The sequence below is a fragment of the Fringilla coelebs genome, assembly GCF_963513975.1.
Source record: "Fringilla coelebs genome assembly, chromosome: 20".
Lineage (NCBI taxonomy): Eukaryota > Metazoa > Chordata > Aves > Passeriformes > Fringillidae > Fringilla > Fringilla coelebs.
In genome coordinates this window covers 3507533-3535391 of record NC_140046.1, presented here as the reverse complement: position 1 = coordinate 3535391, position 27859 = coordinate 3507533, and the positions used below count along the sequence as shown (strand labels likewise).

At 45.2% G+C, this 27859-nt stretch overlaps 2 protein-coding genes across 4 annotated transcripts in view; one reads left to right on the top strand and one right to left on the bottom strand.

The window, feature by feature from the left end:
• NCOR1 (nuclear receptor corepressor 1) overlaps positions 1-195 on the bottom strand; it is a 55703-nt gene extending 55508 nt beyond the window's left edge. For 2 of the 3 annotated variants that reach the window (XM_084219385.1, XM_084219388.1), the window contains exon 1: positions 72-195. The gene's annotated coding sequence lies outside the window, so the exon portion shown is untranslated. The remainder of the gene's footprint in view (positions 1-71) is intronic. The other variant, XM_084219387.1, reaches the window with a different exon arrangement.
• A 1227-nt stretch (positions 196-1422) lies between these two features.
• PIGL (phosphatidylinositol glycan anchor biosynthesis class L) overlaps positions 1423-27859 on the top strand; it is a 52140-nt gene continuing 25703 nt past the window's right edge. The window contains exons 1-2 of the mRNA XM_084218852.1: positions 1423-2251; positions 5206-5305. Of these exons, the coding sequence (XP_084074978.1) occupies positions 1993-2251; positions 5206-5305 (359 nt within the window). The 5' untranslated portion in view covers positions 1423-1992. The remainder of the gene's footprint in view (positions 2252-5205; positions 5306-27859) is intronic.

Here is a 27859-nt window from a genome sequence, read left to right as displayed (position 1 = left end):
CTCCTCCTCCTCACAGCGGAGGCTCTCAGCCCGCTGCCCCCGCGCCGCCCCGCCGGGCTCCCCGCGCTTACCGAGGCGCGGCGCGGGGGCGGCCCGGGCGGCGGGTGCCGGCGGGTCCCGGCGGGGCTGGGCGGGCGCGGCGTCTCACCTCACCCTCAGCGCCGCCGCCGCCGCCATCTTGCCTCCCCTCCCCCGGCCCCGCGCGCTCCGCCCCCTCCCGCCAGGTCCTGCCAGATACCGAACAAGCCGCGGCGCCGCAGCTCGGTACCTGTCACCGGCCACGGTGGCTTTCCCCTTTCTCAGGCTGTGCCGGTGTGTGGTGAGACACAGGCAGCAACAGGCCGAGAAGAGCCACCGGAGAGCGCGGCGGTGGGAGGGCGGGGTGCTATGCCCCTTCCAGGACCGCTGGCCGGTGCGGCGGGGAGGGGCTCCTTCCCCCTCCCGCTGAGGGCCGGGGGGGGCGCGGCCGCCATGAGGCGAACGGGGCCGGGCCCGTGAGGGGCTCCCGGGGCTCGGACCGTCAGGGAGCCACAGCGCCGCGCTGGCCCCCGCCGGACCGATGTAAATTGATAATAACCCATAAGGGGCCCGGGCCGCGGCCGTGCCGATGAACGCAGCATCAGGAGCCCCTCACGGGAACATCGCCCCGATCCCGTCCGGTTCCGCAGGGCTCTTCCCGCCCCGTCCGCGGTGCTTCCCGCGCTGTCCCTGAGGTCGGGCCCGAGCCCCGGCGACGAATGACTTCCGAAAATGTGAGGGAGGTTTATATCTCGTTAAATGTCTGTTCATTCCTCTCCCAGAATGAGGAGTGTGTAACTCGTTCCCTGCGTTCTCAGGAGTTTCAAATCTGCACGGCGTCGTGCGTTCAAATGTGCAACTCAGGATGCGCTAAAATCACAAATGAATCTCTAATCAGGTTTACTATGGGAAGGCAAGGTTAGATTACTTCACGGTCACAATTTCCATTAAATGGAGAAGTCGTGCCCGCATTTGCAGGATGGGTGCCCACACAATTACTGGTTCAGACGAAAAAAGCCGGGGCTCACCCTGTGGCAAGCAGGATCGCTCAGCAAACACGTGTTGTACCAAGGGTTGGGTTATTACAGTGGTTAAAAGTGCCACGCTATGGTGACACGGCACATCTCCAGGCTGATGTTCACACTCTCTAATCCCAGCACAAGCCAATGACTCTCGCTTGGAATCATTTGGAAGTTAAAGGTGTCCAAATAAGAGCCAGGGGAGGCCAGTCAGGTATACACCTGCTGAGGTCTGAGCTGCTCCTCAGAATTCTTCTAAATTGTATTCGCCTTCTATGCTTTAACCCACCCAGCTCCCACACTCCACCATTGCTCTGTACACTTGTCTTCCATATTGCCTGTTAGGAAAAGCAAAGTATCCACGCCATCGTGCATCTGACTGACTATTTGATGTTTATTTTAACGCTTCCTGTCTCCTTCTGCTCTGCAGCTTTCTCCAGTGGTTGACTTCACTTCTAAACCATACCCAAAAGTTTCCCCCGTTTGCAGCCACACTGAGGATAGCCCACAAAAGGTGTCTGAAGAAAAGCTCCTCCTGCCCTGCTTTTGAGCTTCCCCTTAACCCACGCCTCTTCCACAGCAGCACAGTAGGGATAAAAGGTACCACACGCTGAACAGCTCGACTTTTTCACTGTTAATCAATGTGGAGGCACCGGCACGTCAATACGGCTTTGGCCCAGGGGCACAGCCGGTGTTCAGCACACACTCTCGGCTGAGACCCGCCAGGCATGGCCAGGGCAGGGTCCCGCTCCTCACGGGCGGCCTTGGGGCAGCAGGAGCGGAACACGTTTCCCCGTAGTGGCACGGCCAGGGCCCCGTTTCCGCGGCAGCGGCCGAGCGGCCCCGCCCCGAGGCGGGGACGGGAGGGCCCTGGGGAGGGTGGGACCCTTTTGTGCGGCGGAACCTTCGTGCGGCGGCTGGCGTTTCCCGGCGGCGCGGCGGCGGCGCGGTCGCCATGGCAGCGGGCCCGTGGTGCTGGGGGACGCCGGCGGCGCTCGCGGCGCTGCTGCTGCTGCTGCTGCTGCTCGGGGGCGCGCGCCGCCTGCGCCGGGGCCGCGCGGAGTCCCGCGGGCGCGCGCGGGGCGGGGGCGCGCGGGGCGGGCGCGCGCTGGTGCTGACGGCGCACCCCGATGACGAGGCCATGTTCTTCGCCCCCGCCCTGCTCGGCCTGCGCAGCGCCGGGGCCGCCCCCGCCGTGCTCTGCTGCTCCGCAGGTGAGCGGGGACCACCCACGCACCCACACACCCCCCCCCCGCCAACCCCCGGGGCACGGGAAGGCCGCCGCGATGGCTCCCCGCGTGTGTGGCCTCGCGCCGTACCGCGGGGTGCCGGGTCCCCGGCTGCGGGGAAACTGAGGCACGGTGCGGCCATCGCCCGCCCTTCCCCGACCCTCGCCCCCCCTTTCCTTTCCACGAGCGTGACGGAACGGAGGGGAACGTGCCCAAATTACAAGTTGCGAAGCTGAGGCACTTTCAGGCTGCGTGGCGGTGTCAGTGGGCTGTCAAGGGTGCTGTTCAGCGCGGCCTTTTGGCATCTCCCTATAATTCTGTTGTCTTGCAGAAGACTTGTTTGGATGGTCCCTTTTTAATGTCGCGATACGTCCACTGTAACACATCTAAAGCAGCACTTGCGTTGCAATCTGATCATGGAACCATAGCCCGGAAGGGAATGCGAGGCCGGGCTGTCCATCGGTGCTGACCTGGAGGCAGCATCGATGTGTCTTCATTTGCTGCAGGCAAATGTTTATTCTCCAGGATGTCCGGGGAGGTGCCTCAGCCTGTGGGGTCTGTGTCGGTGCTGCTTTAGCTTTCCCTCAAATCACTTTTTCCTGAGTCACTGGTGTAATTTAAGCTTGTTTGTTTATTTTTTCATGCCTGACAGGAACGTGGAAATCAGTGTCCTTTTGTAACAGCCTCTTACACATTTTAGGACTGTTATCTGCCTCTTCTGCCTTATCTTCTCCAGACTAAACAACCTGATTACTTGCAGTCTTCCCTCATAGATCATGTTTTCTAAAGCTCTAATCATTCTCATCACTCTCCCTTGGACTCCTCCTTTGGTTCATGTAATTTTTGGAAGGGCAGTGATGACAAAGTGGAAGCAGCACTGCTGCTGGGGCCGAATAGAGTTGAGACATTCTTACAGGCTCCACTGTTTGCCCAGAACAAGAACTTTCCACAGCACGTGACACTTTTGTATTCTTCTCATGATCTGCTGAAGCTCCAGCTTGTTCTGCAGAACTGACACCTGAGCAGTTTTTCCACTTTTCAAGTTTCTGTGCATAAGAAACAACCTTGTTTGAGTTGATCTTCAGACCATATTGCAGGACCAGAATTCTTACACTGAGAGCTGCTTAGTGCCTTTGGCAGCTCCAGCCAGTTCACTGCCAACATTTCTGTCATTTTCAAAGCTTTCTGTCCTGCCAGACCACCCAGGTGAGAAGACAGGGATTGAACTATTGAAGTCCAGTGGTTTGGTGGCTTCACTGATGGCTCTGCACCTCCCATTCAAGACTTAGTGCAGAGCTTTCATTGTCTCTGCTGAGGGACAGAGAGGTCTGTGCATCCCATTTGGCTTCTCCCCAGCTGTGGGGAGATGACTGAAGTGCAACTCTGCCATTTCAGTTTTGGGGACTAATACACTGCTGCTGGTAGAGAACTTTCCAAGGAAGTGTTGTGCTTCTGTTTATTTCTTTCTTTCTCTTTACTCCTGATTCGGTGGCATGACATGTTCAGTGTGTTTGCTGTTTCCTTCTAGGTACTTTCTCACTTGTAAGGAAATGTAGGGGAGAGCACCTTTATGAGCTAAGAGATTTTTATTTTAAAAGCCTCTGATTAGTCTTGTGGGTGATTCAGATGGTTCATCCTCTCATTGTTTGAGTGATTGATGATGACAAGTGAGTTGATCAAAGGCACTGCAAATTGTTAATGCTGAGACAAAATCATTACTTAAAAACCATTGTACTTGCAGTTTTCAGTTATCAATCAATTTGACTTAGAAATGAGTTAGAATTACAGCACTGGGAAAAGAAATCAGTCTTTGACACACTGAATAATCTTAGATTGAATTAATAACTCAGTCTAAATGTGCTTTGCTCTCTGTAGTAGCTGGCTCTGTTGGGAGTGCTCCATGGATGAGGTCCAGCAGTATCAGCTATTCAGCTGGGTTTGCTCTCAACAGCTGCCCATTCTTTCTGGTGAGCACTGACATACTCCTGGTGTCCTGACACATTTCTGCAGCTGTGGAGCTGTTTCTTTGGGTTCAGCAGAAGTCAGGGATTTTGAGAGCAGTGGGAGTGTTTGGATAAAGCATCACCTGCAGTCTGCTGTGCCACTGCACTGCAGCAAAAGCTGTTACCTCCCAGCACTGTGTTGGTAATGGCCTGGTAAAAACCACTCTGAAATGACCCCCTTGTACTCACTCAGTCATTCCAGACAAGCTGCACCCTTCAGTTCACGGAGCTGGAGCTGGAGCTTGCAATCCAAGGTTCATCCCACAGTCAGTCACTGTCAGTCTCCCAAAGTCATTCAGTCACAAGCTGTGGGAAGAGGCTTTTTTTCCTTCTAGTTACTCTTTCCCCCTTTGAAAATTGTACAAAGCTTGCTAGTGATGGCTCAGATTGCAACACTGCTCCAGAGAAATGCTAGATTTAGATTACTCACACCCACAACAATAAAAAGTTCTGGTGTAATTCAAGACAGCTGACTACAGACTTGAATCACACATTAATACTCAACTGTATTTTTTTAATTTTATTACTTCAAAGTTAAAATTGAGTTGCAAGTATTGCCCTGCATAGAGCAACGTTCTGGAAGGGGCATCACAGCTCTGGCAGGGACTTTGCATGGCTGATGCCAAGAAAGAATAAGGGAATGTCAGGGCAAGATGAGAGGAAAATAATTCAGTGAAGAAGGAGCCAATGTTTAAAGATGATGAATCCCATTTCCCTGTTAGTTGTTGGTCTCTGTTACAACTTTTCCCAGCTGCCTTTATCCTGATTAGGTTTTCTCTCTTCTTTTGCCACTCTTAAGTTTTTGCAGTCTTGCCATATCATTTCTGCCTTAATTTCCTCTGTGAATGGAACAAGGAAGAAGATGCTGAGCTGTTTGGACCCCTTGATCTGAACCTAAACTGAGTTAGATGGTGTTGCTGTGTTTGCTGTTTTCAGGAAATTATTACAATCAAGGAGAGATCCGTAAGAAAGAGCTGGAGCAGAGCTGTTGTGTGCTGGGGATTCCTGCTTCTGATGTCACAGTCATTGATCACAGGTAACTGGTTTTCCTTTCCAGTAGAATTCCAGTTTTAAAGGGGGTTGAAGTTCACTTTAGCATTCAGGAGAGTTGACTGTGTTGTTCTAAAAAGCCTTGAGGAATCTCAAGAAAGACAATACTAGATATTTTTGTTAATTCTTCTCATAAATCTAATCAATGCAGAAGACAATTCTTTTGCATTATGGGGATCACAATTCCTAGGTGAAGCTCTGTTCAAACAGCATTTGGAATAATGATAACCACACTTGCTGGGATCTGGCACAGTGTGTCTGGGCAGCATGATCACATTTTGTTGTATAACAACTGTAGACAGACAGAAATTCTCTGGATTGCCTGGGGCAGGTTTGTCTGTAGGTGGTCTTTGCAAGGTTAGTGTGGAATTCCATTATATTTACAATCTTCTTTAGTCCTGGCTAAAGACAAAAGTGAATTGCAGTGCTAAAGACAGTCCACAGTAACACGACAGTAAGATTCTTCAAAATTAAGCCATGCAAGGTCTGTTTTTCTAAGGTGTGGTGTTGTTTCAGCTGTGTGTAGCTGCAGAGGGTGGCAAAGCTGACACTTCTCTGTGCAGGAACTCTCCTTTGGGAGGGTGATTTAACACTTTGAATCAGTGTAACTTGGAACTAATGTTGTAAAAGCCTCTCAAATTGCCCAATCACTGTCTGTGTATAAGATCTGAATGAGACACTGATTGCTAGGAAACACGATACAAGTGGTTGTTTCACTTGTAAACAGCTGTCACACAGCCCATAAAGAATATTTCTGTTTATGAAGAAATAATGGCAACATATTGATTTAAAGCCACTCCAGCTAGAACAGTCAGAGTTGAAAAAAACTCTGGCTCCAGGCAGGCCCTTTTCCCATGACCATATTTTCCCTTGAGCTAAGGCAGCAGAAACCACAGTCCAGAATATGAATCTTTCTGAGTTCTTTGCTTTTTTTAGCTTTAGGTTTCTCTCCAAGTTTTCAGCTTGCTGAGGAAAACAGCATAAAAGTTGTTTTTCCTTTGGAATGAAAAGAGATGTTTCCGTTCACTTCTCATGAGCTGGCTTTGGGTAACTGCAAGTTCTGTAGTACAAGCATATGACAATGCCCAAAACATTCTGGGCAGGAATAAGGAAAAAGCTGCTCAGCTTTGCTAAGCACAAAGTCTGCTAAATGAACCATCTTTGACATTAAAGCCCTGAAGCCACTTGGCCTTTTATCCTCTAAAGCAATGTGAGGTTGGCTGGTGAGTGATGCAAGTTCTGATGCTGCTCAGTCACCCCACACACACAGCCCAGGGAGCTGCTTCTTCTAAGTCAATCTTTGGAAGGTGAGGGCCTTTTCAGAGAAATCTTTTGGCTGATGCTTCTTTCTAACTTTATTATTAGTGCACACATTTCTGTCCTGATCTGTGCTCCCTCTCTGTGAAGGCAGTGCCTGAAACGATAGAGCCGTCCCATTGCCCGGAGCTGGGCTGGAATGTACATCCTTGCTCCAAGAAAGAGGTTTAGATTTGAGGTCTTTATCTCTGAGTTAGATTGCTGTGAGATAATCATCAAACCCTTCAACTTTGTTGTGCATTCAGGGAGTAAATGAAGTGAAGTTCTTGATGAATTTTGCTCCAAGCTTGTTTACACAGCAAAGTTAAGTGTGTTTACAGTGCATTATTTACTGTGCCATCACTCACCATGTGGATCAGGTGTTAGCAAACTGGTAGAGGATCAGGAATCATTTCTAGACCACACTGAATTTCTAGTGTAGCTGATTTCTAGATACTGTTTTCCAGTGGTTTAGACAAAACGCTGCAACTCAGGGTTCTTGAAACCTACTCCAAGTTCTTGGATCCATTAAGGTCAATAGTTTTCCTGTGTCTCTTAAGATTTATGTAATTTACAGGTTACACAAAAATATTTGCTGGTATGGCATTGTGTGGAACTTGCTAAAGTAATTCATTACTTACTGTTAGATTTCAATGTAAATTCATGCCTACAGAACACAGCTCAGGAGGCTGTTCCTCCTTAGCATTTTAAGATCAGAGCCCTTTGACTCTTTTGTTCCTTGCTGAACTCTTCAGAAGATGATTTGCCATCAATGTAAAGAAGGAGCACATTGCTCTGGGAGAGCTGCTGGCCTGCTGCCCATCTCCCATTGCTTACACAAACACTGCATGCTTTACATTAGCCAAGCTGCAGCTTTGTGTTTTGGTAAGGAAAGCCCAAAGGATTGCAAGGTCTGGATCTGCTCCAGCCATTGTAGTGTGGAGCTGAGTCATGCTGCTTCCTCTTTCTTTGTGTGCTCTACAAGTGAGTGAGTAGAATTTGCAAGATGTAAAAGGGGAAATAGATTTTCAAAGCCAGGTGATTGACTTGCTCTGTCATCTCTCTGGGCAGGCAGGTATAAAATCAACATGACATTTGGGACTGTGTGTGAACTTGTGAAGAGAAAGCTTCAGTCAGCCTGTGATGGAATCTGTGATAAACACCAAATCTTTCTTAAGCAGTGCCTTGCCTTAAACAATGCCTCTCTCAATTATATGCAGGATTCCCAGCAGGACCACTTCAGTCTCTATCACACAACTGCTCTGCCTGGATCCTTCAGGAGCTGTTTGATGTTGCCATTGTGTTTGTTATCTCACTTAAAGACAAATCTGCACAATTATGGCCCCAAACTGTACCCACATTTCAGCCCTAGAGATCTGAAATCACCACACATTTCCCGCAGGAAAGTTCTTTTCTCTGTGGGGCATGTCCAGGAGTGGGAAGGGCAGGAATGTCTGGGCATGCACACATGTTCCAGACTAATTTAGATTTGAGCTCTGGACTCTTGCAACTTGTGACTAGTACAGGTCAGGCACCAGATTTGCAGAGGTGTTCCCTGAGCTGTCATGTCATTATCACAGCTCCCACGCTACATCAACCAGCTGCATTTAGGGGACAAAAGTTTCACAATCCACTTTTGTTACCATTCCCACACAAGGCTTAACACTTGGAGCAGCCTAGCTCAGAACTTGGGCTTGTGTTGTTCAAAATTAATTTCTGGACTGTCACAATGATTCCTGCTGCTGGGTAAGGGAGGAGTAATGAGTTCTGAAACTCATGTAAGATAAAAGTCACTTCATTAATTATATAAATCTTAATGTAAACTCTGTGCTTTTGGTATATTTTTATCATCTTATGTGCTTCAACAGCAGATTTTCCTGTGAGTTAAGCTCCCATTTACAGTGGGCACATCTGCCAGTGCTCTGGCTGTCTATTAGTCTGAAACACTGCACATAAAGAGGAGATGATTTCTGGTCTGCCTTCTTTTTCTGAAGAGAAGCAGATAAAAGGAAGCCCAAATTATTCTTTTTTTCTAATGTGTGTTTTGGGTTCATGGAAAGATAAATATCAGATGTTTTACTGTGGATTCTGAAGCTTTTGTGCACCGTTGTTCTGGACAGAAAGTAAAACTGACTATTAGCATCTTTAATATGACAGAAAATATTTGGCCCAAGTTTGCACTGCAAAGAAAATAATAGCTGAGATCTGTGTAAACTGGAAAATTTTCCATTCACAGTCGGACGCTTACGGCAAACAATGTTACATCTCTTTCCAAGTTTCCATGGAAATTGCACTCCCTTTGCTCTTTATTATTATTATTTCACCGAAGTCCAAAAGGGCTCTGATCAGACACTGCACAGCAGAGAGGACATCTGCCCATGTACTATCACAGGCTATTTTTATGAGGCTGCAGAGAGGCTCAAAATATTTTTTTTTTTTTACATTTTTTATGTAATAATTTTGTGCTGTTGGACTCATTCTTTCCTCCTATAAGATAAATAGGCTTTATTGCACTTCCTCATATTTAACTTCTAACAAACTTCCTTCCATGACCTCTCCATGACAGAGAAATGAGTCTGTAAGGTCATGGGAAAAATATATCCTTAAGTAAATAGTGTGTGTGTCTGGTTGTGGTGATCACAAAGATACAAAAACACTCAGGCCCTTCAGAGAACAAAATATATCGCTGGAAATCTGAGCCTTTTTTAAAATTAGAATTTAGAAGCACAATTATTAAGTCCATCCCATTTATCCAGTTTGGATTTGCTGTCCTTGGGTTTATTGTTGGGGTTGCTGAATGCACAGAACTGTGAGATTCTAAAAAATGTGTTCATCTTACTTAGTATGTGTTTCTATCACAAAGGTGATATTATTCCTTAATATTTCTTCTTTCCTGTTCTATTGTTTCATATTTTGGGATCAGTAGTTAATAGTTTTAATTCTGCTGGAGTAATTGTGATAATGAGTTACATTTTGTCTTCCTAAGTTCCCCATGGTATCATAATTTGACATTTTATTTTATTGCTAATTCTAAAAAGCTGATCTGTATGCTGATTAAAATTGCTGCCATACTTTATTTTGGAAGAGCTGCATATTTCAGGAGTGAGTGATGGGATTTTCTTAATCTTCCTTATCCCAGCAATGCTGTGAAGGCCTTTTTTTTGTTCAGAATTTTCTGTAATTAAGAACGACATCTGTGGGACCAGAAATCTGACATGTAAGTTGATCACATGATCAGTGTGTATTGCAGGGAAATCAACCTACATCTCTTGAATCAGCCACACACACTCAAAATCATCCTGAACTCTAACAAGCTTCATCATGACAAGAAGGCACTTTGTCAGTCAGGTGGGGATCTTGATATTTATCAATCTGTAGCCAAATTTAATTTCTGTTTAGTGTAATTCTGGAAATGTAAATTGTTTTCTTTCTGAGAGGACAATAAAAGATTTGGCCACCTATTTATATTTACATTTCTAAATAGATCATTTTTTCAAAATGCTTTCCTACGTGGCAGTTCCTGCTGGCATTTTAGGACCTCAGAACACTTTATAAAAAGGATTATATCAAAGTCTGCCTTCAGGCATCTGCTTTTATAAGTGTTGCTCTATGCAATAATTTAAGAGGAAATTCTTCTGGGGGTTGAGCTGTCTCCAGCCCTCCAGGAGAGCTGCTTTCTGAAACAAAGCCCTGTATTGCACTAAGTTAGGTTTAGCTATTTTGTCCTGACTTAGATGTTTTTGTCAATAAGGAAATCTGCCATTTTTTCCCCCTGGGGCTGCCATGAACCAGGTCCTTCCTCAGTTTTCCAGCAAAAGGAACTTCCTTGCTGTCCACCAAGGGAAAGATGGGCAAAGGAAAAAGATCCTTTCAGTGCCAGAGGGCCCTGGATTCTCTCAGCAATGGTACCTTTGGAAACACTCAAGGATTCTCCCTCAGATGCCAGCAGGGACCTGTCCCAGCCCATCAGTGAAGTCACAGCAGGGACTGATTGAGGGGAACAGCCAGGCCAGAGAGGCCAAGGGCTCAGAATAAATGCAGGGGGAAATGAAGGAGTACAGCTAGAGGACAAAATGGTTTATGGAAATCAAATCAAAATACTCTGCATTGAAATTTATACTTTTAGTTCTCAAGATGATTTTAGCAGAATAAAAACTATGAAATACTGATCTCAAAACATGAAAGATGAGAAGAGGGATCCCAGCCATCCCCTGAAGCTGATGAAAGTTTGATTTGACTGAAAAACCATCAGCATTGCTAAGCTTATGGTAAGAAAAGAAATAAAGCTGTGCATAATGGCTGCATTTCAGGAGTCTGGGGCTGAAGATAGGGACATGCTGGAGAGCAGGAAAATCCATTACAAGGATTTTTTTTTCTTTTGTTCATGCTTAGTTCATTCAGAGCTGCCTTTTACTATTCTTTCATGAATGATATTTGAATGTCCTCCACATACATTAAAGACAGGCATCATCTTCAGAGCAAAGAAAGCTCCAAGGAGCCATCCTGGATTTGCAGATGGTTCTTGTCCCAGCTTTGCTGTCTCCTGGGAACACAGATTTCCTGGCTGGGTGCCATTCTGTCACTAGAACACTTGTGTCCAAGCAGAAGGAAGTGTCTTTGAGTTTGCTGATTTCCTGTTAAAACATTTTGAGTGGACTTTCTTCATGCTTCCAGGAAGCTATAGAAAGATCCAGTCGTTAGATTAAAGCTATTTTCAACAGTTATACCCAGGAGTCCCCTTTTAAGCACAGCAAACTACAACAACCTCTTTATTTTGCTGGTTACATGTAGAACAATTCAGTGTGTTTTGCCAACACTGACCCTGAGGAACTAATGGAGAATGACAGGCACTTTCCTTTTGCTTCTGAAGGTTCCCTGCTTTGATAGCCCAGCAACATCTCTGTTAGTCCCTCATTTGAACCTGCAGCAGTTAATTAAAGGCAGACACAGATCTTTTTTCAGAGAAATGCTTAACTCTTACCCTTAAAGAGTAACAATTATATCAAATAATCACAGCAATTTAAAAAGGAGGAACAAACAGAAAAAATCTAGCAGGGATTTTGCTTAAGCTTTTGAATCTCTGCATTCCTCCAAGCTTACTCAGGGAAAATATATTCCTATTTCTGCTGGGAATGCTCTTAAAAGCCTTCTCACAATAATGGTTCAGGCACTAACACCTTGATCACAAGAACTGTGTGGTTTCTTTGTGGATTTTAATCATCTTTTTTTAACTGTAGCTACAGTAGAAAATGTAAGTACCTCAGTTAAAGTAAATCTGTGAGATCTGAGGCCGTGGCATGCTTTGGAGACATCATCCTCTGCATCTGCAATGGACTTGCATTTTCTGCAGGTAATTACTGTATTGGAAAGCAGGGGAAGGGATTTGCAGTCTCTCTTGGGCAAACTCTTCCTTGGGATCCAGTCTAAAGAATTTCAGTTCCATCCCTTCCAGTGGGGATTGGCCATTGACTTCAGCACACCCAGGAATTGTCACTGAAACAGTCAGCAAGAGAAGACAAAGTCTAATAAAAAAAAAAAAAGTTGGTATGGGGAAAGTTGGAAAGGGAACTGTACAATGGGTGTTGTGTAAAATGTGTTTTCTCTTAATGACCTTCCAGTTCAGATTGGCTCTGTTTACATACAAATCAAAAACTGGTTTGTCTCCCTGCCAGCACAGCAAAGCTCAGTCTGGGCTCTGAGTTTCCAGCTGTGTCTTTGCCTCTGACATCCTCCCAGTAATAAAAGCTGTGTGGCTGGGATTTGGCTGGAATTGCAGATGATGTGTGAGCCAGAACTGAGTTCAGCCTTCTCTTCCTCTGCAAGACAATAGAAGTTAAAGCTTGTTTGTGTCAATAAAAAAAAGCATGTACAACTCCTAAGCCCTCAGGGAGCAGATATGATGAATAAGATGCTCTTTTTCCATCATCATGTTTCTAACCCTGACCAATGTTAGTAGTAAGACTGTGGGAACTCAGACTTCTGTCTTCCTCATTTCCAAGGTGGAGCAGAAGCTGTTGTGGAGTTCACCTGTGAAGATGCAGCATCCAGAGAACAGATATAGTTAAAACAACCTTTGCAGTGTTCCCTAATCCAGGTTTTCTGTTCTTCACCTCAAACTCCCTGGAGGGTAGAGTGTATAAAGTGCTGTCTTTACTGTGTAAGCCTTAACTGCTTCCCTGCAGAGAGTGACAGAGTGGCAGAGACAGGAACCTCTTCTCAGGTGAAGTGGCATTGCTGACATGCCTTGTAGTTGTCATTTTCCTGTTTCCTTCTTTTTTTAAAAGCTGTTGTAGGAAACTCTGGAGTCATTCCAGGTCCTGGGTTCTGTCTGGATGTAGGCAAAGCTCTCTCAGTTCATACAGGAGCAACAAGTGATTAAATTATTCAGTGCAGGGTCTTTCTTACAGCATCTGAAAGCTCTGGCTGCAGTCAGCAATTCCACTTGCAGGTTGCACATTGGTCACCTCGTTGTAAAATGCCCATTTGTAAAGCTCTGTAGCAGTTGTTAATCTCCACTCTTGTGATACTAAAACCCTCTTTGACACATGACTGAAAACTCCTCCGGTTGACAGTGTCACTGTGAGCCAGCAAAGGTGCTCTCAGCAGCCTGGAATCTGAGGCTCCCCAGCTGCTCCTACCTGACTGCAGTGGGTTCTGCTCTGCAGCAGCAGCATGATCCAGAGCTGCCTTTGGAAGCATCCTACAGCCAAAGAATTCCCATTTGTATATTCTTGGCTGAGTTTGTTGTGACATGCCCTGTTATTTTTGCATTCTGGGTGCATTCTGAAGCTCCCCCAGGCATCCCTTCAAATGAAACATTGCATCACTGAGGAAGTGAAGCCATTACAAGGGAGCACTTTCGCCAGACACTTGGAGCAGACACAGTCAGCTCTCATCTTCCAGAAAAGGACTTGCAAGTTGACATTGCAAAATTTGGGAAGAACAATGGTCCTTTCTTGGGTGGTTTGATGTAGTTTTTAAAAAAGCAGAGCTGTGCTGTTGTTTTTTTGCCACATGAACATAATGAATAAAGGTTTTATATCTGCATAGAAGAAATGTTACAAACAAAGCAGTTGGAGCACAGAGCTTCAAAATCCTTTGGAAGGAAGAGAATAAGTTCTCTGCTGAAGTCTGCTAAGGTCTCTGACCTTCTCTGGGTCTTACTTTCATCCTGCAATAACCCTCCCTGTTTGCAGAGCTGTGGGGATGGAGCAGTTGCTATTTCCATGCTATTCTCATGGTGTGAGTGTTGAGGATTATTATTAGAGTTTTCCTTGCTAGTCAAAGGGTTAATTTCGAGATCTGATTTAGGTTTGGCACAGGAGGAGGGGAGACAGAGGATTTTGTTCTGCAGGAAACTAGGTCAGCAGGTTTTTATTATCGTGCTCGACAGCCCAATGTGGTTTGCATTTAGGAATGAACTGGGCTGATGTTGTGGATGGTCGCTTTCCCCTTCCCAGGGCTCAGCCTCAGCCACTGCTCCATGCATTGCAGCTTTCCCAAATGGAGTGAAAGGGAATACTCAGCTGAGGAAGCTCAGGCCATTGTGAGTTTGTCAGTTATCTTTTCAGAGCTGTCTGTCAGGAGGGCTCAGGAACACAGGATGAGGTCCAAGATGTTTTGGAGAGGAAGAACAATGGCACTGGAATATTTTCAGTCACTGAAGTGCATTGGAATCACAGAGGTCTCCATTGCTTTCACACCCCATGGACTGCTGATTGTTCTCACAGCCTGTGGCATTGTTTGGTTTTTGTTTGGATCTGGTCAGATTCTGATCTTGGTCCTGCCAGTATAAATTTGGAGTAATTCCCTTTCTCTCTGTGAAGATCCTCCTGTGTGTGGCTGAGATCACTGTGTGGTCCTGCAGATAACCCTTAGGTGGGAAGTTTTCCACTGTAGCTTTTGGATCATCGTGACTGATGAAAGATTTGAATAATCCAGAATCTTTATCACATCTCCCAGCTTTCTTGGCTGTTTTGTATTCTCTTCCCAGGTAACTGAGAATACCTGTCAGTTCTTTACCTCTACCTGTTGAAGACCAAATTGAGGCAGACATCACCTATATTGGACAAGTCAAGCTGCCTTTCTTTACAGATTATTTTCACTTTACTGAATTATGAGAATCCAAGTAGCTACAACTTCAAAAAATATTCCACATTGTTTTTATTGTAAAGATCAGATGAGGGTGGTGGAGCTTAAAAAGATTTAAGGTGGATCTTAAAAAGACATTACTAAAAATATTGCTAATGCCTAGGAAAATTTCTGAGTAACAGGATTTAAGGCTGAGCATCTATTTCCAGTTTTTTGCTCTTGTTGTTTTACAGACTTTCATGTGAGTTAATGGCTTTTCAGCATAATAAAACCATCTAATTCTGTCCCGTTCTACTCTTTATTCAGTTCTGGCATCAAGAAACCCAGACATTTTTGTAAACTGGGTTTGGCTTTTAAGGCTGAACAAGGAAAATACAGGCAATACTGAGAAGAGCAGACAGCAGTAGGTTTGCCAGCAGTTCCTGGAAATAATGGAGTTTCACAACCATTGCCTGCAGATTGGACATTTAAGGAGGAAAAAAAATCCTTGTGGCTTGCATGGGTAGAATAATGAGAATGCAAAGTCTGTTGAGAAAGTTTATTATGGTAAAAATTCAGATGCCATTCTTGGGTTTAAACCAAAGAGTAGCATATCAAATGCCTCAGAATGATGACAGCATGGAAATAACACAGGTCAGAAAATTGCATATGGTCTCTCCTGGATTGCATTTCATGCTGTGGTGGGCTATGCATTTTTATTGTCCAATTTTGAATCTCTATGAAACAGTTTCAGCTGCAAGAAATGTGCTCACAGAATCGTCTTTAAAATGTGAACATGTTCAAGAGGGATGAAGAAAGGAGGTGTTTCTGCAGTACCCTTGTGCTCTTCCCCTGCTGTGACAGAGCCAAGAAAACGCCAGCGTGTGTCAGAATGAGAGGCAGTGACAGGACTTGTAGCAGGCAGACACGTCCACACAATAAACAGCAGAGCTGAGGCAGCATTCTCAAAATTGCCTCCTGCATAATGAAACAGAGGAGTTGTGGCAGAATCTCCACAGCTTCATTCAGAGTTGGCAAATTATTTCGTTCAAATTTGCAGCAGCTCGGGAAATGTCATTGTGCTGCTGGAACGCTTGGGTTGTGTTTCCTATTCCTAAATTGAACTAAGTTCAATTGAGCTCTCAGCTCAAGAAATGAGAGATGAAAAGACTCTCTCTCCCCTGCAGTGGCTCTCCAGAATGTGTATTATATCTCTTGAGGCTGTCAGCCATGTGAAGCCTTCAGGATGTGACTCATAGGATAAATAAGTTTGGTCATTCTTGCTGTGAATAGAAAAAGGTAAAATCTTGTATTTTTATAAAAGCTTTTTCTTCCCTACATGAATTCAGAAAACATCCCAAGTCGTTAACATGCTGGAGCTGTCGCTGAAAATCCAGTAGCTTCAGGGTTGAGCAGAACTGTTAATAGAGCTCAGTGATGCCATGTGTGTGAAACGTGTGCTGCTGAATATTTGTGCTCTTTCAGATGGATGAACTCGAGTTCCCAGCCTGCAAACGAGGGTGGTAATGCAGAGGAGCTGCTCCTGTGTGTCAGCAAGGGAGCAGATGCTGCCAGGAGAGCGGGGGATAAACAGATGCCCAGTAATGCTGGTGGAAGGAAGGAGCAGTTTGTGCCCTGCTGCAGGGAGGATGCAGCCTGCAGATTAAGTAGGTTATGATGTTCTCCCCTATGGCTGGGGCTGGAGGCATGGCCAGTTAACAGCAGAGTGTCACTTTGCGGTACAAACATCAAAAAATCATCTTTCAGAGAGCAATGTCTTCAAATGGGTGCATTCCTTTTTTGTTTTTAAATGTAACCCTATCTTTACCAATTAAAGTAATTATTCAATGGTTAGAATAGGATCTCTGAGCTATGAGCACAGATCTTGTTTATCCCTTTTGTGGGATAAAATATATTTAGCCTTGCTGGATTTGTAGTTACTATTCCTTCTCTGTGTTTTACGTGGCAGTTAACCCTCTCCTTTGATAGCTGTTTACAGCTGGGAGCAGGGTGACCAAGAATGGTGCTCTTTGTTCTGCAGGAAGCAGGGAACTGTGCCAGGTATCCTGTATCTGTTTCCCAAACTCAGGTAACCTTCTCCTGAGGCAATCCCAGTACCAGGAGAGAGGGAACAGCAGTAGTCTTTAAGATGGCTGCTCACTGCCAGTCTTTTCAGAGAATGGGAATCAGCTGATTAATTTTATTGACAACTTATTGCAAGCAAAAGGTGCCAGGCTGGATGCTCTGGGGACTGGCAAAGGCCCCTCACAGTAATTCTCACACCAGGATGTGTTTGTGCTCTTCATCATTCCTGCAAGTTGATTGCTTGTATCTGCAAGAAGATTACTGCCCACTGTAATACAACTTCTGGCCTCTTTCCTTGGATGCCAACAAGAAGATTAATTAGAACTGGGCTGAAAATGTATTAGTATTTAGGATATATTCTCCTGTGCTGCCTCATCTCTTATTCCACCCCAATCCATTACATGTTGTGCTCAGGGTCCTCATGCAGCTTCTGTTGTTTAGTGCCCTCTGTGTCTGCAGGGAGGTGGGGAAGGACTTTGTGTCTCCATCCTCATACTCCTTATTCCAGGAGAATGTGTGAGTTCTGGCAGGAGCAATCTGGAGCCAGCACAGGATGTTGGACACAGGACACACTCAACACCCCTCCTACAGTGGCTCACTCTGGGGCCACCACACAGCTCACAGGTGCTCTCTGCTTCCACAGCAGCTCTAAGACTGAAGTAATTTCCAGCCAGACTTGGCAGTTGGACTTTCCCAGTGATCTGTATAAACCAGAAGTGTCTTGGGAGGTTTCCCAGTTGCACCATCCTGCTTTTGGTGTTTACAGCTACAGTAACTAACTTCTGACATTTATCCCCAGCTGGTGCTCTGGTTGCTGAGCTGGTGCCTGTTTGCACATGGGGCCTTCTGATAAGGCAGGCATTTGACCTTTCTATTCTTAACCCATTAACATTTAGAAGAGTTGCTCTCCTCACCTCTGGGCCTGTGTTCCTCCCCCCAACCCCCCTGTTCCTGCCAGATAAGATTACTCCTGGGTTATGTATTGATCTAAAAGCAGAGTGCCAAATGCAGCCCACACCAGTTCAAGGGCAAACACTGAACTCACTGAGTCCTCATGCTCAGCTCACTCGTGGGAAGGAGGTGACCAGAGGCTCTTTTTGCCCTCTCAGCAGAACCTGGGGACAAGCACAGGGCTCTCAGTTCTTTTCTGTACCATTAAACCACCAGCAGCAGGAGCAGCCCTGTGGACAGAGGAATGGGTTGGAGGGGTCCTTCACAGGATTATCACACTCTCATTTGCTGAAGCAGAGTATTCAGGAATCTGAGTGTACAGATGAGAGCCAGGAGTCCTTTGTTTGAAGCCAAGCCCAGCTCAAGGAGTGCTGCCCTGTGTCACCTCACCTGTGCATGTGTGTTTCCCAGGTTCTGAGTATCAGACAGGAGTAAGGAGTTGTTATTTATTGCCTCTTCAGGTGTTGTTTGAGATTCTCTTGTTCTAGTTCAATATCTTGGTGTAAAATACTTGGAAAACTGCCACCTGAATGATGAAAGAAGTGGAAACCAGGCCTAATAATGGATGTTTAAAATGCTTGAGCTGTTTGCTTTATCCATGAGATGACTTGATGGTCGTGCAGGAGGACCAACACCTGGAAGAGATTTGGTGGGTGGGATCTGTTGAGCTGTTCCACACATTTTGTATGAAAATAATGACCACAGTGGTCCTGCTGGCTTTAAAAGTCTGTGGCACTGATAATAACTACAATCAGTCACAAGAATTAATTAGCTGACAAGCCTGATTTTGCCCTGTAAAACCAAAAGCCACTGGAGCAGCTTGGATCAAAATTTATTGCAATTATTAATATTTTATTATGTTAAATTAAATGGTTTAAAATAAAACATTGTGATTTAATGTGCATTTATGACCATCTGTTCTAAGAGCTGAGATTCATGTATTCTTAACATGATAACTTACATGAAATTTAAGAGGTAGGCACTCTGCTTTTTCCTGCCACTGTTTAAGAGAAAGTAAAACCACAGAATGGATGAAGTCCTCTCTCTTAGCACTAGACTATTTTCGAGTGAGAGACTCTTTTTGAGTTGTCTTATCAGACACTCAGTAATTCAGAGTTGAGAAGCTCATTCAAAACTGAAGGAGGAAATCCTTTTTCATGCTGTGGTCTGTGAATAAAAATAGATGTGAAAGTCTGTTCTACTAATTTTTTAGATGCCTCAACAGCATGTGTGATCCAAAACCAAATGCTTTATCTCCTTAACTACAGTTAATATTATCTTTGTTTACTGCATGTGTTAGTTTTTAATACTGTGTTTTGATAAGCCTTTCCATTATTTCTAAAAATTCTGATATAATTTACCCAGTTGTTTGGAAACAATTATAAAATACTGTTATGATTTGGAGCTCCAGCTTCCATCTCAACTCAAAATTGCACAAACCATGACTAAAAGTTAATTTAGTGAGGAGAAATGCGTCACTCCATCCCTATTAATACAACAAACTGGAGAAATTAAATTCTATCCTTAGAGAGAGAGTTGTTTTAGAAAGAGCTAAATCACTTATTTAGGGAGTGGGTTGACACCCACCTGTCCCAGGCTGCAGGAAGAGGTGGGCAGGAATTTTGCTGGCTTGGCCCTCACCACAGCCTGGTTTGAATTTGTGTGTGGCACTGTCACTGTTGTGGTGTCACCAACACTCCCTGGCCCTTGGAGCCCAAGGTTGGGAATGCTCCTGCCAATTCTTTGAGTCCTGTTTGACTGGCCTGTTTTCCCTTTTTTTTCTTTTTTTTTTTTTTTTTTTTCCATTTCAAATGTTCCATGAAGTAAATTTTTTATCAGTGACACAGAGCAAAAGAAAATTTCAGATTTTTATGATTAAATATTAGATGTCTGGGCAAGCCTTCAACTGGAAATGGCTTTTTGGCTTATCCAGCATACTGTACTTGCTGAGATGAGAGTGTGTGAGCCTCTAGTTATGATTAAAACACCAAAAGCATGGATGTAGGTAGCAATAAAGTATTATGTAGGATAAGATTCATCATTTTTGTGACTTGGTTTAAAGGAAGCCCAGATGTGAGAGCAGATACCTACTGAATCAATCATTTTCTAAGCCACAGATGACCAGAAAATTAATTAAAAAGAAAGACTATGAAGAGGTGTTAGAAAAATAAACCTGCAGAATTTAATGTTTAAACACTGTTAGCCAGACTCATTTGGTCTTAAGGTGATCTGCATGAACAGTAATTGTGATTTATTTGGGGATGTTTAACCCTCAGGATGTGCATTCAGGAGATTGTTCAGTGGTTTCAGAGACTGGATTGCTCCAGTTTGCTTCTGCTGCAGAGTTTGTGTCAGGAAACAGAATTTCTGCCTTTGACTGCAGCTCTGCCAGGATTTTCCTGAGAGTATAGGATGGGTGAGGGTGGGATGGGTGAAGGTGAGTGTGGGATGGGTGAAGGTGAGTGTGGGATGGGTGAAGGTGTGGAGTGGATGAGGGTATGGGATGGGTGAAGATGTGGGATAGGTGAAGGTGGGAGCTGCTCAGTGCTGAAGCAGCAAGACTGCTTTTCTCACAAGAGCTAATAATGCCATTAGAGTGCAGATCTCTGCAACTCCCTTCTTTGTGAGCTTTATACATATTCTGTGTAGTCTTCTGTGTCTGAAACATGCTCAGAAAATGTTCATTTTTATGTTATGTTAGCAATAGGTGACCAGAGAAGTGGAATACTTCAGAATCCTTGGACTTGCAGAACAGCACCAGGGTCAAGGTATTTCCTAACAGCTCAATAGAATCTCCTTTAGTAATACCTAATAAACTTCCCTGGCTTCCTGGCCTATTTCCAGTCCTTGTCCTTACCCCTAATCCGTGTCAGAAGTTGTTTCCATTTTGACTCAGGGATTGCCCAGCAGGACATTTGTCTCAGCACACAGGGACAGCTGTGTTGACAGTCTCAGTGGCCTTGGGGCATTACAGGCTCTCTGTAATCAGATGAGACCTGTACATGCTTCAGTGCCTTCCAGTGAACTGAAACAACCTTGGTCTGCTTGGGTTGATGAAGGAAGTGACCACATTTAGGGGTTTGGCTGTTGCTTTGTGAGACCTTCTAAAAGATACATAAACTGCAAAACCAAGCAAAGGTCCAGGAGTCAGTGAACTGCAGCAGTTCATCAGGCAACATGAAAAAAGAATGGTTTGATGTTGGAGAAATAAGTACAAGAAATGCAGAGGATTCAAAGTTAACTGGTAGTTATGTCAAGTAATTTTTTATGTAATATCTGTCCCCTGGATCCCTATCCAGTGTTAACCATTGTACATAGCTATTTTCCAAAATGTTTCCTTTTCTTCACTTGTATTGTGTGGCAGAGATAAATATGCAACTCTTTCTGTTTGAAGAATCCTAGGAGTTACTGGCCACAAGAGCAGGTAAAAGTTAGACAGAAATGGCATATTTCAACTGCTGGCACACCATTTAACATGTACTTTGCATAGCATAACAATGACCAAATAAATCCCTGTTGAACACTGGCCAAGAAAATCCATCAGCATGTTTTATTCATGTGGTGTGACAGTGCAGTTAAGTCTGTATTGATTCTGTTTATTTCAATTTAGAGAACATCTCCACTGAGCATTCCATGTAATTATTATACAGACAAGGAGCAACATCTAGAGCTGACAGCCAAGCATATAAATACAAATTTTTGCAAAACATTCTGTCATGCTGCTTCTGCAAGGAGAACAGGTCAGACTTAAACAGAAGCAGATTCTGCTGTCAAGTTTTTTGCTGAAATTGCCTTTCCTCCAACTCTGTTATGATTATATCAGGGCACCATTTGTTTCAGTCTCCCAGATGATCTCCACAGCTGCATTATTGTACAGAGAGAAAAACAGGGCTTAAACACACTTGAGTAGATAAAACATGCACTTTACATTGTAACTAACAGTAAAATCCTCTCTATTGACACAGTGTAAATAAGAGTTTATAACCTGCTGCTTCCTGAGACCCCAGGGAGTGTGTGGGTGTGAACAGATACAGATCCATGGTGCAGAGTGCACTGAGTGCTGCAGGTGACTTGCTTGTCCCAGGGAGGTGCACAATCAGAATTGGTTGAATGCTTAGGCAGGCCAAAGGTTGGGAACGTGAGGCACGAGCTTGAGGAAGTCTATTCAGGGAGGGAACCTACAGTAATTAGCTCTCCACTTGTTGCAGTTGTTTCCTTCTTAGGATGATTAAGTCACACTGATCTGGTCAACCCAGGTCAGCCACAACATTACCAAGACAACGAAGTAAACTGGTCACTGCCCTTGAGGCTTGCACAGCCGCTGAAGTGGCTCACAGATCCCTGCTCCCGCTTTGCCCTGATGCTGGAAAGGTGATGTGGTGGCACACAACCTCAGCTCCTTTTGCAAACAAACTCCTCATGCAGCTGGAGTGTTGCTCAGGCTCCTCAGCAATGGGTGAGATACTCAAAACTGAACTGGACACACTCCATCCATAACAGTGTCCCATTGAAACATCCTTCTGTAACAGTCCCAGTTCCTGCCTGCCAAGAATTTGCTTAACATCTACTGTTAGACTGGAAGGGGTGGGGGAAGGAGAGCCCTTGCTATCATTAAAAAGGAAAAAGAAAAAAAGTCTAATCAAATAAATCCCTGTAGTTCATTTCCTCTTACGAGCTCTGTGCTCTGTAATTATATTACCAAAGAAGTCTTTCTTCTCTGAGTTCACGTGAAACCTTAATGGTTTTATTCCCCTTGGCCCCAGTTCAATCAGCATACATGAAATGACAAAGTTTTTCAGTTCCAGTGTAAAATTGAATTAGAAGGTGGTAGGTGTGGTGCTTCAGATTAGAGCAAACTATTAAAAAGAATCAGTTCCTTAAAGGACGCTTGCTGGGTTGGGAGTACATTTAACATAACCCCACTACCAAGCAGGAATTTTGTTTAAGAGAACCCAGCCCCACCAACAGAGTGCCAGCAATGCAGAATGCCCAACTCACAGCAACTAGAATAGAATAGAATAAGATGTTCTGTGAATAGAATAGAATAAGATGTTCTGTTAGCTGATAGGTGATGATGGCAAGTGGTTAAACACTTTCAGGTATTGTCATATAATGAGTAAAAAAGTGTGAAAGATACTCAGTATCTCAAAGAATTCAATGAATTTTACTTGTTTGCTCATAGAGTTTTACTGTTGCTGTAGATTCTGAAGCCAATTTTGAAGACTTTAGATAATTTGTTCTGAAGGAAATGCTATTCAGGTGATGCAACACCAGCTTTTTGAAAAGGAGAAAACAGAACTGGATGAAGCAAGTAGGAAGTGGATGTTTTCATTTGTTGCACATCCACCTTTTTCCTAATGTGTACTAGATTAGCAAATGTGGGTGGTGTTTTATGATTTCAGTCTTATTGCATCAGGACAAGGGAAATTAACTCTTTGCTGGACATCACTGAGCACCTTTTGCCACTTGTAGCTTCTTAAATCCATTTTAGTTAAAATGAAAAAAGTATTTTTACTTCAGTGCAGGGAACTGAAATGCCTTTTTAGCAACTGAAATGGGATTTGGGTGAATATTTTGTTACCTGATCCTTCTGTGCCAAGTGAAGCATTAAATGAAAACCTTTTGATTACAGTTCCATGCCAAGTCATGCCCCCTCTTCTAACCAGTCACATATTAACTCAATCTCACTGTACCTGCAGACTCCTTGTACAGTAATTTCAGGGTTTCTCATTTCAGTGTTGCAGTCTGTTTCTCTGCAATTGCCATTTGCACTGAAATAATTCATTACACATCCTCCCCTCCATGCACATACGTTCTCCATTTTTTATATGTGACTGTTAGCATAACAAATCTTGTCTGAGTTCCATGCCATTTTCTCATCTTTCACTGTTAATAATTAACTGAATTTTGTTAAATGTAGAAGTGCTCAGTCTCTTTTAGGATGAAGGATGGATGTTTTCCTATCAATCAGTTTTTAAATGTGAGCACTGAAAAGTCTGACAAACAATGCTTGAAAGAAGCAAATTTTGTTCCTATTTTGGGGTACAAAATGGCAGGTGATAAAAGGGGGCAATTCAGAATTGAAGTTGGTTGAATTCTTCATGATGTCCATTCTACTTCTTGTTATTACATTGCATCAGCAAGATTTAAACCTTTCATTTTGGAGAAGGGTCACATCTGTGATAAATTATGGTCTCCATTATTTAAACAGTAGCATTGTTATAAATATTTTCTTCCTGTATTTCTGTTTCATAAGCCAAATACTCAGCATTTCTCTTCTTCTTGTAAGTAGCCACACGATGGGCTGCCAAGGCTGGTTTATCATTTGCCTTGGGAAAGGCACTGTATAATATTGCAGGATAAAAACATTTGCAGGCAGAGGTTTGACCCGTGGGGGAGAGAGGTGAAGGCTTTGCAGGATTGGTGCCAAGAGACTGAGGCTTGGAGGAGAACTCCCACAGCTGCTGTCACCAGTGGGGGTCAGAGAGCTGCAAGAGCCTGTTCCTGCAGAAATGAGACTGAGCCACTGATTTAAGCTGAAATTTAGGAGTGTCAAGATTTTTAGCCAGACCTAAATTTCCTTTCTATGTTTTAGTGAAGCTTTTATGTTTGGATGTAGGGATAACTGGATGAACATGTGAAAGGCAGTTCTGGTGTCAAGGCACTGCTTTTCAGAACTGTATCTGCAGGGTCCATTCTTGTGACAAGGAACTTGTCATCATAGCAAAGAAGAGAAATCCACACAAACTCTTACTGAGAGTAGCAAAGTTTTACTGGAGAACACAATATTTTAGGGCAAGACATGGGTTTTTTCCTAAAAGGAAGAGCAGCCAAGAGTATTGACACAAGGAGTCATCCAGGGCTGTGTGATGCAGAGGTCACACTTTGGCCCCTGGCAAGTTTTGGGGATGTGTTTAAGCAGCTTCTTTGAGGTTGGTGGTAATGGTGGATCATTTGCAACTGTAAATATGTTTTCTGCTCAGTCCAAGTGCCCAGGAATATAGGAGGCTCTGCAGAGCACGGGTGAGAGGCTTGTTGAGGATTGGGTTGTTGTTTGCCCCAGGCAGTGAAGCATATTCCCGCAGTGTGTGTGGGTGCTGCAGCCGAGCCGGGCTCAGGGCTCCCTTCCAGGCTCTGCCCCTGACTCAGCTCTGCTGCCTCGGGCTCTCCAGGGAGAGTTACCTGAGCTCTTCATTCTCTCATTAGAAAATGTGGAGGTTATTATTCACTCACTTCCCCATACCAGCCTCGCAGGGGTGTGAGTTAATGAACATCTGTTGGCGTGTGGAAATAAATGCTGTGGAAGTGCCGGAGCAGTAGCAGAGCTCACACAGCGCGTTGGGAATCTGCAGCTTTTTCCTTCGGGATTGTGCTGTGAGACTAAATCACCGTTTTAGCAAGGCACCTGTGGAGCACAGCATCCCTGTCTCCACATCCTCCTCTGTGCCCTGGTGAATGCTCCCGAGCCCAGGGCTGGGACAGTTCTGTGCCACTATGGGAGTTCTGTGCAACCTCGTGTAACCCAGGTACGTGCAGCTCATGGCACACAGCTCTTGACGAGTGCCCAGCTCCAGTTCATTATCCTCACTCATCTGCCACTCATTAAGGAAAGAAAAAAGATACTGTTGTCTGCAAAAATCGGATTTGTTACCCGGTGTGCAGCAAGCCAATAATGGCACACTCGAGACAGACATTGATTATTTATTTCAGAGCTGCCAAGCCTGGGTGTGCCAGGTGGAACTCCACAAATCAACCGACAGAACTCTTTACTATTTATACATTTTAGCAAGCAAAGGGATTTTTACATATTCCACACTTTGCAACAATTCAGTTCCCTTCCTTAAAGCTTCCTGATTCTCTCTCCCCTCGCTGGATGCTCAGTGCGTTGATATCGGGAGATCCAAGCCCCGCTCCCCGCCCCGGTGCCCTTCCCTTCTCCGGGGCGCTGCGGGCGGGCCCCGCGGCTCGCAAGAGCGAATGGCTGCCAGCCTTTGGCAGTGCCGGCCGGTCCTAGAAATCCGGCTGGCTGCTGGAGCGGCTGCCAGGAGCCTCCCTCGGGCCGTCCGTCATGTGAGCAGTGTAAACAGCCCGGCCGGGCGAGTGGGCGGCTCGGCGCTCGCCAGTGGGGCAGAGTTCAGTGCCTGCGGCGGGGTTACTGCCGAGCGCCCGCGTTGCCATAGCGAGCATTGCATAACGCTGGCAGCGGCCCCGGCCACAAAGGGCCCCGCGTTCCTTCTGCTCGGCTTGTTCTTTGTTGCCGAGGCCCACTTTGCTGTCGCAAATGGAGTTCCAGGCATAGTTCCTGGCCGGGCTGCTGTGGGAGGTTTCACCGGGAGCAGGGAGAGAGAGGAGCTTGCTGATGGAGCTCTGGAGCTGGGCGCTCTCAGTGCCTGCAGGAGGCACTTGGTTCTGTTTGCACGAGCAGAAACTTTGCATGCCGGTAAAGTTTGTGGGAGTAAGAGAGGTGTTTGACTTCCTGATACGTTGTCTTCTAAAAGGAAGTGATTTGGTGGAGGACTGAAATTTGCACCCAGCTAGAGGGCCCGGGGCATCAGAACGTCAGCATTACGTGGGTACAGCGTGACTGCAAGAATTAATGCTCCCATATCATTGCATTGGTCAAATGCATTGCAGGAGATGGGAGTTTGTGGGAGGCTGAGAAGTCAGGAAACTTTTTTGGATAGAATTGGTAGAGGGAAGTTGGAACGTTGCAACATGGGAAGCTGCGTTTGGAATCAGGCCATCATCCTCTGGAGAGCTCTGCTGAAGTTACATCTGCATTCACATAAGTTTTGGCATGAGAAATCAATGTCCATGAAGCGACTATTCTGTGCTTTCCCTTTCCAGATGATTAATTAAAGTGGCTGAGGGATTGATTTGGCTACAAGCTGTCTCCTGAGGCTTCTGACTGTAGTATTTTTGTTATGTGGGATAGACCAAGGTCTATCTCTTTGGCTGGAGTCATTATGTTTTTGGCTCTCCTGCTTTTTGAGGGTCTGGCCATTGAGTCGGTGGCAAAGTCCTGTTTGACTTCCATGGGCCAGAATCAGAACTGCAGCTTTGCCTACACAGTGCGGTGTGTTTATCGTTCCAAGAGCAAACAGATTTAATATTAAGGTTGTGCTGAAGGGTCACCAGGTTTATTTGGCATGTGAAGGTTGTGGTATTTCAGTCATTTGCCTCTGAAAGATACTGCTGGCTGCTGTCAGAGACTTTTTGTTCCTTCCCCTTGGGTTTGTACCTTTTCCACTGTGAGGTCCTGGGCACGTTAGGGTGCATGTGTGACCTTTTATGTGGCAGAACTGCAGAGCAAAACTAGCTAAGAACAACAGGGTATTGCCTTCTACCTATGCTCTTACAGCTCTTCTGCCAGGACAGGGAGACCTCCTAGCCCAGTCTGGAACTGGACTCTGTCCTTGAGCCAGTGGTGCCAGGACCCATGTGAGCTGGACATGGCTTCTTGGTGAATGGCTTAACACACCCTGTCCCAAGCTCTGCCCCACTGAGCTGTTCCTTTCTTCAAGCATTTTACAAAACAAAATAAACTAAGGAAGGAGTGAAGTCCTGTGGTCTGCTCCTCAGAGACTCCTGGTTTTGCTGGTGATTTGTATTTCAGTTTAAAAACAGCAGTGGTCATTGTGGGATTGCTGGGCTTTTTGTTCTCAGTCAGGGCAACTTAGACTGTCAGGGCCCAGATGAATTCCGAGGCACTGTGGCAAAGCCAACAATAATAATGAGGAATGATCTGGAAGCTATTCTGGACATTCCTGATCACTTCATCTGGGCCTGGTGATGCTCATTCCTCACAGTGCTGATGGTGCTTTGGGCTGGGTCCTTCCCCTGGGACTGTCCAGAGTGACCAGAGACATCCCAAAGGGTACATAATGGAGTTAGTAGAGACCAGCCCACCTTTTTTGGGGATCAGGTCAGTCTGTCCCTCCCCTGGGAGCTGACACAGACAACAGCAGATGGTTCTGAGAGTGTGCTCTGAAATTCCCAAAGGCCACCAGCTGCTGTAGTCCATGTCTGCTGTCCAGGCTTTCCACTGAGTATTTCCATCCACCTTGCTGGCCTTAGGAAGGAGCTGGACTGAAGTGCTGCTGCTTTGGCCAGGAGCTGTCCCTCCTGGGAGTGGTGT